Consider the following 12,748-nt stretch of genomic DNA (forward strand, 5'->3'; position numbering starts at 1 on the left):
GTCTCTTCCAACATTTTTTCTTCAAAAAAAAGAGTAATTTGATTCTCCATAAATTTTAAAAAGTTCTCATCGGATAACAGAGTTAAATTAAATCACCAAAATCTACTCAAAGGGATAGGACCAGGAAGATTTAAAGATAGAAGTACAGGAGAGTGGTCAGAAATAGCAATCTCTTTATATTCGATCGATTGAACCAATGGAATAATTTGACTGTCAATAAAAAAAAATCAATCCTGGTATAAGAATGATGAACATGAGAGAAAAAAGAATACTCCCTGTCCATCGGATGGAGAAAATGCCAGGCATCAACTATAAACAACAGGAATTCTGCAGATGCTGGAAATTCAAGCAATACACATAAAAGATGCTGGTGAACGCAGCAGGCCAGGTAGCATCTCTAGGAAGAGGTGCAGTCGACGTTTCAGGCCGAGACCTTTCGTCAGGACTAACTGAAGGAAGAGTGAGTAAGGGATTTGAAAGTTGGAGGGGGAGGGGGAGATCCAAAATGATAGGAGAAGACAGGAGGGGGAGGGATGAAGCCAAGAGCTGGACAGGTGATTGGCAAAAGGGATACGAGAGGATCATGGGACAGGAGGTCCGAGAAGAAAGACAAGGGGGGGGGGGACCCAGAGGATGGGAAAGGGGTATATTCAGAGGGACAGAGGGAGAAAAAGGAGAGTGAGAGAAAGAATGTGTGTATAAAAATAAGTAACAGATGGGGTACAAGAGGGAGGTGGGGCATTAGCGGAAGTTAGAGAAGTCGATGTTCATGCCATCAGGTTGGAGGCTACCCAGACGGAATATAAGGTGTTGTTCCTCCAACCTGAGTGTGGCATCAACTATACAATATTTAGTTAGAAAGGATTGGATAAACAAAGCTGATTTATTCAGTGTGGCTGGTTTGACAGATGAGCGATCTAATACTGGATCTAACCAGCAGTTAAAATCTCCTCCCATCACAAGAGAGTAAGTACACAAATCTGGCAATAATGAAAATAGACATGCAAAAAATACTGGATCATCTACGTTGGGGGCATATGCATTTGCAAAAACAATCAACTTACTGTCTAAACTCCCTGATACAATAACAAATTGACCTTAGGGTCCGAAACAACTTTATGCTGAACAAAAGAAACTGTATTATCTACAAAAATCAAAATTCCACATGATTTTGTATTAAACGAAGAATGGAATTGCATACCCTTCCACCGAGTAAAAAAACATAAGCTGTCACAACTGCGTTTGTGCGTTTCTTGTAAGAAAATAATGGGTGCTTTTAATTTTTTAAAACAAGCAAACACTTTGTCCCGTTTTATGGGGTGATTCAGGCCTTTCACATTTCAAACTAAATAAGTTAATATTTCAAACCATTTTAAATACCAATCAACATGTAATTAAAAGATCTGGCCATAAGTTATTAAAACTAGAAAGCAAACCTTAAGGTAAGGTAATCAAACAAGCAATCACATAATCAACCCAACACAACTCCCAGAGAGAAATAGGCCCTACCCCATCCCCCAGCCAAAGCGAGAAAGCTGACCAATAGGCAGTCAGCGAGCTAAGAACTAAGTTCCCTCCCCAAAGAATCCTGTTGACAAAAACTCCGGTCCCATGAGGTCATTATGTCCATACCAAGACATAACATGAAAAGAAAAATAACTCAGTATTCGAAAATATAAAAGGATCAGTTTAAACAAATTCAAAGAAAGCTCCATTAAAATAAAGCCTCAAAAAGGGATATAATAAAAATGTATCAAAAAGAATATAACAAAAGACAATATATGAACAGCCAAAACGTAAGCTTATTGAAACCTTATTTCAAATTCATATTAACAGAAGAAAAAAATTGATCAAATAAGAAATATAACAGCTTTAGACTTCATCCTTCAGAAACTCTTTTGCTTCTTCAACCGACTTTATTCTCTTCGCAATCCGTTCTTCAAAACAATACTCAGACCGAACGGATGGTTTCATCCTTTATTATAAAATTCTGACATAACTTCTTTATATTTCATGTGATCAGCCATAACTTCAGGTGAACAGTCTTCCACATATCTGACCTTGTAACTTGGAAATCGATCATTCCTTGTCGACGGGTATGATGAATTAAAAGGTCCTTAATACGAAATTCATGAAAACTTAGAATAACCGATCTGGGCCTTGCCGACGATGACAATGGCTTCGAAGTCGGGGAGCGATATGCTCGATCGAGCTTCGGCTCGGAAGTGAATAAAGCAGGGAATAGTTGTTTCAGAAAGTTTGCAAAAAACTTCGTAGGGTCAGCACCTTCAATTGATTCTTCAAGACCCAGAATTCACAAGTTAGTTCTCCTGTTCCTATTTTCTAAACTGATAATCCTTTTTATTATTTTTATCATTGGATAAAGATAACTCTTTATCCAATGCCATCTTGGTCAATGTCTCCCATCCACTACATAATGTACTGGTTGGGCACAGGAGTACATTCAGCCAGAGACTCATTCCACCGAGATGCAACACAGAGCGTCATAGGAAGTCATTCCTGCCTGTGGCCATCAAACTTTACAACTCCTCCCTTGGAGGGTCAGACACCCTGAGCCGATAGGCTGGTCCTGGACTTATTTCCTGGCATAATTTACATATTACTATTTAGTTATTTACGGTTTTATTACTATTTAATTATTTATGGTGCAACTGTAATGAAAACCAATTTCCCCCGGGATCAATGAAGTATGACTATGACTATGACTTTGCAGAGTTTAATTGTACCGTCAATGTCCTTTTCACAGTATTTTCCTGAATTCAGTTCTCACACTCAGATAAAGTTTGTTGAATTGTATCCAATTTGCCGTTAAGTTGTTGAAACTCCTCAGAAAATTCCGATTTTTGCCATTTCAGGAAGTCATTGATTGAATCCAGAGTGGCTGGGGATTCATCTTCTGTTTCTCTTTCTTTGGCAGAAGCTTTTTCTTTTTTCCCAGCCATAGTAGAGTAGTATTAAAGTATTATAATAAGGTTTCAAAAAAAAAAGACTGGTAGGAGACAATTAAGTAAACAGGGTAGGAGCAATCTAAAACGATGTTACTCCATCAGCTGCCGACAGGACTCCAAACCTTGCTTCTGATGAAGATCTCCTACTTGGCCTTTTTGATGTACAGGTATTCTCACCAGCTTCATCAGTAATGCTTTCCTTGGCTTTCCTTTTCAGAGTTTCTAAGTCTCTCTTCATGGTGAAGAGGCTTTGGCATTTTCGGTGATAGTAGATTCTTGGGACTTCTTTTTCTCCAAGTTCTTTAGCAACGTCTAAAATAGGGGCATAGTTTCTCGCTTTGGCTGCTTCAAGTAATGTTTTCCAGGATTCATAGTCTTGAGGACTAACTAAATGGTCATCATTTTCTTTTGATGTTTTCTGGTGTATGATACACTGCTTCTTAATAGATTCTTTGTGCTTACGGCTCTCCATTCTGAAGCAAAGTGATTCAGCTACTCCAGATCTAAATCTACTCTGCTTTTCTGACTCCTCTATTGTGCAGGACTATCCCACCACCACAGTACCTGAAACAGAAAAAAATCACATTAACATTGCTGGTGAAAAAAGCACCTGCTGCGAAGGTGATATAAATGTATGTATAAATGGTGATATACAAGATATAAATGTGAAACAGAACATGAAAACAGAAGTACAGCTTATGTAATGTATAGTCACTGTGTTGTCACTGCCAGTAATAGATTTGTAGAGATGCCAGTTTTAACAACTTATCTGAAAAGCATATAGTCTGAGCTATATTCCCACCAATTTTCAAAGACAAAGTGTCAACAGTAAGAGAGAACCATCGGTTTGAAGTAGAATGCTTTATTCTGTGCTGTGTATGGTTTTGAAAAGTGTGTTTTGGCATGGGGTTATAAATCAAGTGATAACACACAGAAAGCTACCTCCGCTGCAATGCTATCACATATTTTCTAGCACTAGGGGAAAATCACTTCCTTGCCAAAAATCACTATAAGAATTATTCCCCCCAGATGGTACCGGTGGCCCAAATTTTGGGTCCTGGCTCATGGACTAATTCAGGTTTGATAAATTCATCCAAAACCTCCCTCCTTCGCACCTAAGGTGTTTTTAGAAATTTGTTTTTTGAGGATCTTGTGTTGATACCATAAATTGCTTGCTGAGTTATTTGAGAATCAACCATGTCAGCTCTTTTGGAGGTACAAGTAGACCGAAACAGATAAGGATACTAGAATTCATCCTGTGAAGAAATTACAACAATCTGATAAAGTTGTGGTCATCATGACTAATGATTAATTTATTTTTATTTCAGAAATGAAGGTAAAGTCCACAACAATGAGATTTGAAATTGAATTTCCTTGAACTGTCTGTCCACACCTCTTGATTACTAATCCAATAACTTATCCTCTGCTCCCGCTGTACAAAGATATTTTGAGAAATGTCTTCAGTTCTCCAATTCTGGCTTGTTGAAAATATATGCTTGTAGCCACTCCAAAGGATAACATAACCCGAGCAACTAACTCTGGAATTCCTTCCCTAAGTGTCAGCTTATTAATTCTCTTCCCAGATTTAAGATGCTCCCTTGAAAAGTTAACACAAAGAAAGCTTTTGGATATGTATCCTAAAATCTCCATTGGCTAATGCCTGGTGAGTTTGATTTCAGTCCAGTTAAAAACCTTGGGATGGTTTGCTAAGGCTGCTACATGAATTCAATACTTTGCTCACTGTGCCCGATTTATTTCTTCGCCTCTCCCTCCCTTATGAACTGAGTTTGTATTTTGTTATTTCTTTGCCTTCTGCTTCATCCATTCCTGTGGCAGTCAGTTTCTTGTCATCATTAATCTGTGTAAGCAAATTCCTTTTGACTTTTTCATTTAAGCTTTTAATGACTCCTGTACTTTGATCTGGAGTCACCAAATATAACTTTTGCCTTCTCTATGAGTGACAGCAATTATAAAATTGCGAGCTTAAAGATTCTTTCCTGAAACATTTAGGTTTTCAATCATATTAGTGTATATTTATCATTCATACAATGGGCAGCTAAATGTAATTATTACAGTTGGTGATATGACTTGGTTTCTATTTTGTTCAGAGGGGAACCAGCAATAAAAGAGCACTAACGTAATTCTAAATAAAAACAGAAATTGTTGAAAAACTCTGCAGTTCAGGCAGCATCTGAGGCGGTAGAATGATTGTCAACATTTTGGGTCAAGGCCATGTGTAATGACCTGATAGTAGAGAGGGGAGATAGCCAATATTAAGACGTAAGAGGGAGGAGTAAGCAGGGTTGCAGGGCCGGATTAAGCCACCACGGGGCCTGTAGCATATGTTATAAAGGGGCCCTAAATTTAAAAAATACACGTGAGTATTAAAATATAAATGATTTATTTGCATAGTAAAGTAATTCAATTTTTTCATTTGCTATACAGCCAGATAATATGACAAATGTCTGACAGTTCAGTAATAGTATTACTTACATGTAGGTATCTTTTTCAAATGTCAAAAGTAAAAAAACTACAATTGATTTTTCCCCCCTCCCCCTTTTCCTTCTCCCTGGGCCTCCTGTCCCATGATCCTCTCATATCCCTTTTGCCTATCACCTGTCCAGCTCTTGGCTCCATCCCTCCCCCTCCTGTCTTCTCCTATCATTTTGGATCTCCCCCTCCCCCTCCCACTTTCAAATCTCTTACTAGCTCTTCCTTCAGTTAGTCCTGACGAAGTGTCTCGGCCTGAAACATCGACTGTACCTCTTCCTAGAGATGCTGCCTGGCCTGCTGCGTTCACCAGCAACTTTGATGTGTGTTGCTACAATTTAAAAGTTAGATTTTCTAGATTTAGCATGACCAAATTTGTTGATGATACTGGAAATGTCTATTTCACGCAGAAGTTCATGTTCAATGCTCATTAGAGTGAGATTGTTCAATCTGTTTTGACCCATGGTGCTCCTTAGTTCATTTTTAATCCTTTTCAGTTTTGAAAATGTGCGTTCTCCACTGCAGTTGGTAACTATGAGTGACAAATAGATGTGCAAGGCATTTTCTACATTTGGAAAACATGACTCCAAAGAATTGTCAGTTATCAAATGGTACAACTGTAACTCTACAAGGTCTTGTTTGGCGCCAATATGAGAAGCAAGATCAGTTTTCAACAGTTCAGCAAACTGCAAAATTCTTCATCAAGACTTTCTTCCAGATCTTCCGGAAATGATTTCATAAGATTTGATGACCTCTTTACGATTTCTTCAGGTGTAAATGACTGTAACTGATGAAGGAATCCAAAAACACCATTCACCTTTAGATAAGCTTTCTGCCTTTTTAACAGGGCAGAAAGCGAGCTGTCAATAATGGCAAGAAATGTTCGGCTTTTAAACTTCTGAGAAGACGTTTGAGATTCAACAAGTGGATCAAGAGTGCTGGAACCACTGAAATCATCATACGCGCGATTTTGCTCGTGTTTTCTTCGAGTTTGCTGTTGATAATCTTCACACTCAGTCAGATCCTTGGCTTTTTGCTCAATGTCTGAAAAAGTAGACCGTATAGCTTGAATATATCCATGCAAGGATTCAGAGAGGGCACAAGCTGTGTTCAAGTATTGGCCAAAAGATTGCAAAGAAGCACTGGTCATTTGAAAACGTTGTAATACTTGATCCCACAATATGACCATTATTCCTGTTTCCAACTTCATCATGGTTGAAAATAGTCCACGAGCCTGTTGTCGAAACTCTGCCTTCTGATCATTGTTATTTGAAATGTCATCCAAGACTTGTTTTATTGCAGAAAAGCTGTATAAAAGTGCTTTTGTTGCATCTGCATGAGCTGGCCACCTGGTATCTGACATTCTTTTCACAATAGGCAAATGAGCACCACCATCAGATAATGCAGCTGAAAGGAGATCCCACCGATAAGTAGAAGCGGAAAAATTGTGTACAGCTACACACATCAAAGTTGCTGGTGAACGCAGCAGGCCAGGCAGCAAGGAAGAGGTACAGTAGATGTTTCAGGCCGAGACCCTTCGTCAGGACTAACTGAAAGAAGAGCTAGTAAGAGATTTGAAAGTGGGAGCGGGAGGGGGAGATCCAAAATGATAGGAGAAGACAGGAGGGGGAGGGATGGAGCCAAGAGCTGGACAGGTGATAGGCAAAAAGGGATATGAAAGGATAATGGGACAGGAGGCCCAGGGAGAAGGAAAAAGGGGAGGGGGGAGAAAACCCAGAGGATGGGCAAGGGGTATAGTCAGAGGGACAGAGGGAGAAAAAGGAGAGAGAGAGAAAGAATGTGCATATATTAATAAATAAAAGTTAATGCTTCTTGACAACATTCAGCAGCACATTTCAGTTAAGGAGTGGTATCAACAAAGACTAGTGAACAATAACAACTTTATGTGACTGTTGTGGCTATGAGTGCATGTGGATCACATGCACTCAACAACCAACTAGGAACAGTGTTCTGAAAATTATCTGTTTAGTTGCTTATTGAAACTCATTTCAATTGGGAAATACAGGTTGAAACGGGTAGTCTAATCCGATCTTGTACATTCCTGAGCTGGTTCGGACTACCTAAAATCAGGAAAAAAAATGAGGAACTATGAACTGGGTCACATAAAACTGTTGAGTCGCACATCCCTTGACGCAGGCTCACCGTGGCGGCGCACTGTCTAGCGGCGTTACAGCGCACACTGCAGCAGCTTGGGAGCGTGGGAGATAGCCCAAAGGTCAGCAGGACACAGCAAGGAGCCAACACACACCTGCACACACATACCATGCAGCATGCAGCTCCCCTGACATGAAAACAACAGCATTGCCAGATCATCGTGAGAATATGGTGAGATGCCGATTTCACCAAACTGCAGCTTGCAAGCATTTAGTGCAGGGCCCTCGAAAATGCGGAGCCCGTAGCATATGCTACTTTTGCTACTAGGTTAATCCGGCACTGCGGGGCTGGCTGGCAATAGGTGGAACCAGGTGAGAAGAGTGGTGATGGGTAGATGGTTAGGTGGGAAGAGGTTGAGAAAGGAGACATTGGCTGGTGGGCAATATACAGAACTGAGGTAAGAATTTTAATAGTCCTCACCAACCATCCTATCAGCTTCCATTTCCAGTAGTGCATATGCTCCTTTTTCATTCTTCTCCTTCCACCCCTTCCTGTCCGGACACTTCTGCTTGCTACAATAGGAGTTGCAACACTTGTCCATACATTGCCTCCCTCCCCACCATCTTGGAACCTAAACAGCCATTCCAGGTCAGGCAAAGATTCACATGCACCTTCTCCAACCTTGTCTGATACATTCAGTGCTGTTGATGTACCTGCTCTACACCAGACATACCAACTATAGACTAGGCAATTATTTGTGGAGCACTTGCACTCTGTTGTCAATGGCCACACAGAGATCATGGGTTGCATGCCACATCAGCTCTCCTTCCCATTCCCCACCATTCTTGGCCTTCATCTCCAGACCGAGGCCAAATGCAAACTGGAAGGACAAAACCTCATATTCAACCTGGGTAGTTACAAACCACTGCTGCCCTTATCCTAATGTGCACTCTCATTCACCATCCCTTCTTTGAACTGTGAACTTTCCAAGTTTGAGTAACCCACACGATCTGTGCCCTTTTCTCTGTCCTCTTGATCCACTCAGGTTCTCTCACTTCCCATCCAGATATTACCCAGTTTCTCTCTCCTTCCCCATCTCATTCCATCTGCCTGTTACCCATGCACTTTACCATTTGTTCTCGTTGCCTCTCCTCTAACTGGTTTTATCCACCTGTCATCCCTTCCTTCTCTGGTTCCACCTATCTCCTTCCTTACTTATCAGATTCCAGTATGTGCAGTTTTTGTATCACCACGTATCACCTTCCAGCCTCTGTTTCTATGTTCTCCAGCCCTTTGGCGGAAGGCTTAACCCCATTTTTCTCTCTCTCCTGATCTGCTTCTAGCTATCCCCCAACTCCACCTCTTCCCCTCCTCCACCTATCCATCATTCCCCTCCTCAGCTGGTTCTACCAGCCCCTGCCTCACCTCTTTCTACCAACTATCTCCCCTCTACACCCAGTCCTGTTGCAGGGTCCTAGTCCAAAGTGTTGACCATCCTTTTGCCTGCACTGACGTTGCCTGATCTGCTGAGTTCCTCCACCAGTTGGCTTTTCACTTCGAAAGTTTGCTTGTGCTGAGAGTATCTTTTCATTCCATTTTTTCTTAAACTGTGAAACTACAGATAATAGAATTTCATAGTTTAAGAAAATTGAGTGGGAAGTGCAGCTTGTTTTGGATACCGTGCACCGTTTTGGTTCTCTCATTCAAGAAAGGACATGTGAGCACTGGAGGAAATCCAAATGAGATCCATACAGAATTCCCTGGAGTGAGAATACTGTCAGTACATGAGCAACTGAAGAAATTAATTCTAAATACTTTGGAGTTTAGAAGGGTGAAATGTGACTTACAGAACCATTAAATGAGGGATTGACAGGGTAGGTGTTGAGGTAGTTCCACTGGTGACAGAATCTCAAATGCAGTAATGTACTTACAAAATCAGGAAGTAATCATTTTAAACTGAGTTGCATAGATTTCTCACAGAGGGTTTTGCATCTTTGGGATCTTTTTCCCCAGAAGGTTACGAGGTTAGGTCATTAGGGACATTTAAAGATAAAGTATGCATTTTTTTTTATAAATTAGGGAAATTAAAGCAATTGGAAACTGGCATGAAAGAGGAGTTCAGTCCTGAGGTAGTTCAGCCATGATAATATTGAATGATGAATCAGCTTGAGGAGCCAAGTGGCCTGGTTCCCTCTCCTATTTTCTTATATTTTTGCTGGAAGATGCTTTTTCCAAGCAAGTTACCAAGCCTGTAAGCAATTGTGACATGTGGCCTCTGAGTCACCTACGTGGACTTTCCCCAAATTCCACATAGTTGCTCCAAGCAGCCTTCTGCTTACTGTATCAATATCAGCGCCCAAACCAAACATTGTGTAATCTTTTTACAGTATTTGAATGGGAGGCAGTGTATGAATAGCCGCAAGTGTTTGCTTTTTTATGAGCCTGTCTCTAAGCCGAGCTGCGGAAACTGGTTTGATCATTTTCGCTCCGAGGCTCCGGAGGTAACTTGCCGAACAATACAGCATAAAGGCACATTTCTGAGTCCAAATGGGTTTGTCGACTTCCAGAGAACTGAAAATGAAACACGTTCGCATCTTAATGCTGGGTCTGGACGGAGCAGGGAAATCCACCTTATTGTACAAACTAAAATTCAGTAATACTGAATTTATCACTGCCTCCACCGTAGGATTCAACGTGGAAATGCTGCCGCGTGATAAGAGCATTGCCCTGACAGTTTGGGATGTTGGCGGTCAGTCCAAGATGCGGCAGCTCTGGCCGTTTTATTTTCAAGACACCGATGCCCTTGTGTTTGTGGTGGACTGTGCCGACACACAGCGCATGGAGACCTCCCGGATAGAATTTGAACGGGCGCTGAAACACAAGTGTCTGAAAGGGATCCCGGTGATGATAATAGCAAACAAGCAGGATGTTAAAGGTGCTTTCTCTGCGGAGGAAATCACCAGGCGCTTTCACCTAAAGAGATGCTGCTCAGACCGTGACTGGTACGTCCAGCCCTGCTGTGCAAAGACAGGCGAAGGATCAAGCAAGGCCTTTGATATTTTACTATCGCTCGTCAAAAAGAAAATACCCTCTAAAGACGAAGGATCACACATTAATACTCAAGAAGACAGATGAACGGAAGTATACCAATTGTGCGGAATTTATCCTCCTCGCCGGTATACGTTGGCATGAAGGAACGCAGACTGTTTGATGAATTGATACTGATGTATTGACACTGTCGGTCGAATTTTAAATCCGTTTGTCACAGTTTTGCCTGTATCACTTTTGTTATTTTGATCCGAATTAATATAGAAATAGTGTCATAATCTTGTTTTGGAAGATACCATACTATATGAAGGTGCTGTAATATGTATCGGAATCACTGACTGTACCTGCAGCTCAACGCCCCTCGCCCCGAAATCAGCTCTAGATTATAGACGCCTTCCAATTCCCGCCCTTTTTAACGCTCTGCATAGAACCTGCTTATCGAATATCCTAACGTGGCTGATTGTTGAGTTTTGTGAGGATTGTTTACTGCTTTAAAGCCGCGATATAGATGCGTTGATGTGATAAGCGCAGGTGTGTATGTTCAGAGCGGCCAATTTGTAACTTCTGATCCTTAAAACGCATTGTTAGGAGTTGGTTTAACCATCTAAAAGCTCATTCACTCTGAAACTGGAAATATACCCTGGAAAGTTACTGTATAATCTTTAACATCGGCAGCTGAAGGCCGACATGTCCACAAGTTGGCCCGCTCTCAATGAGACATTAAATATTATTAATTATTCGAACAACCCCCTAGAAGCTAACACACACATGCCTATTATAACATGCATTTATTTAATGCCTAAATACAGTAAATGTTCCCAACGAAATTCAGGCACTCTGCCACGTCAAATTGGAAATGGCACATTCAATTGTGTTCCAGTGACTTGCTTCGAACCAATTTATGTACTGTAATCAATATTTGTTCTTGGTGGCAAATAAACTAAAACTTATTTACAACAATGCAAAAAAAGTAATAGTTACAATCCCATTGAGCATTGTAATATGTTATGTTTACTCTTTTATATTTTGACAAAGGAATTAACAACATTCATTTTAATACCTAGGTTACAACATACTGTTAAAGTAGCATTTTATTACTTTGCCACACTTTGTCTTGTTAAGGAAAGTTTTGTCAGTAAATAGTCTATAGAACTAACAGGTATGCATATACTGTAAATTGGTAACCTCCTCACCGATCATGGTCATTCTAGATTGTTTCTGGATCTCTGCAGAGTAAATATCAGGGTAAAAGTCTTGAAGGGTCTGGGCCCGAAATGTCGACTGTACTCTTTTCCATAGATGCTACCTGACCTGCTGAGTTCCTCCAGTATTTTGTGTGAGTGGCTTGAATTTCCATCATCTGTAGGTTTTCTCTTGTTAATGATCCATACTGATCCCTCAGATTCTTGCATGTTTCATTGAAACCGCTTCTTATTCATCTAAGCTGCTGAGAGAATGGGTTCATTCTATTTGATCTTCTGTCAGAGTTCATCTCATGAATCAATCCTTAACGTACTATGTGTTGTGCAGGGATCACTCTCTACGTGATACCCTCGTCCATGCGTCCCTTCCCACTAATCTCCCTCCTGGCACTTATCCTTGCAAACGGAACAAGTGCTACACCTGCCCCTACACCTTCTCTCTCACTACCATTCACAGCCTCAAAAAGTCCTTCCATGTGAGGTGACACTTCACCTGTGAATCTGTTGGGGCCATTTATTGTATCCGATGCTCCCAGTATGGCCTCCTGTATATCGGTGAGACCCGACGTAGATTAGGAGACCGTTTCGCCGAGTAGTTACGCTCCTTCCGCCAGAAAAAGTGGGATATCCAAGAGGCCACCCTTTTAAATCCCATTTCGCATTCTCATTTCGACATGTCAGGCTATTGTCTCCTCTACTGTCGCGATTATGCCAGACTCAGATTGGAGGAGCAACACCTTATATTTCGTCTGGGTAGCCTCCAACCTGATAGCATGAACAGCAACTTCTCAAATTAAGGTAATGCCCCACCCCCTCACCATACCCCATTCACATTTCCCTCTCTCCACTTTATCTCCTTACCTGCCCATCACCTCCCCGTGGTGCTCCTCCCCCTTTTCTTCCATGGCTCTCTGTCCTCTCCTA

At 41.1% G+C, this 12,748-nt stretch overlaps 1 protein-coding gene across 1 annotated transcript; it reads left to right on the forward strand.

Annotated features, from left to right (window-relative positions):
• Positions 1 to 9,969: 9,969 nt before the first annotated feature.
• On the forward strand, positions 9,970 to 11,435 carry LOC134344799 (ADP-ribosylation factor-like protein 14). Its single transcript, XM_063044896.1, has one exon. The coding sequence runs from the start codon at positions 10,122 to 10,124 to the stop codon at positions 10,707 to 10,709; it is 588 nt and encodes a 195-aa protein (XP_062900966.1). The 5' UTR covers positions 9,970 to 10,121; the 3' UTR covers positions 10,710 to 11,435.
• Positions 11,436 to 12,748: the final 1,313 nt, after the last annotated feature.

Source organism: Mobula hypostoma, chromosome 4, assembly GCF_963921235.1.
Source record: "Mobula hypostoma chromosome 4, sMobHyp1.1, whole genome shotgun sequence".
In the NCBI taxonomy this organism is placed as follows: domain Eukaryota; kingdom Metazoa; phylum Chordata; class Chondrichthyes; order Myliobatiformes; family Myliobatidae; genus Mobula; species Mobula hypostoma.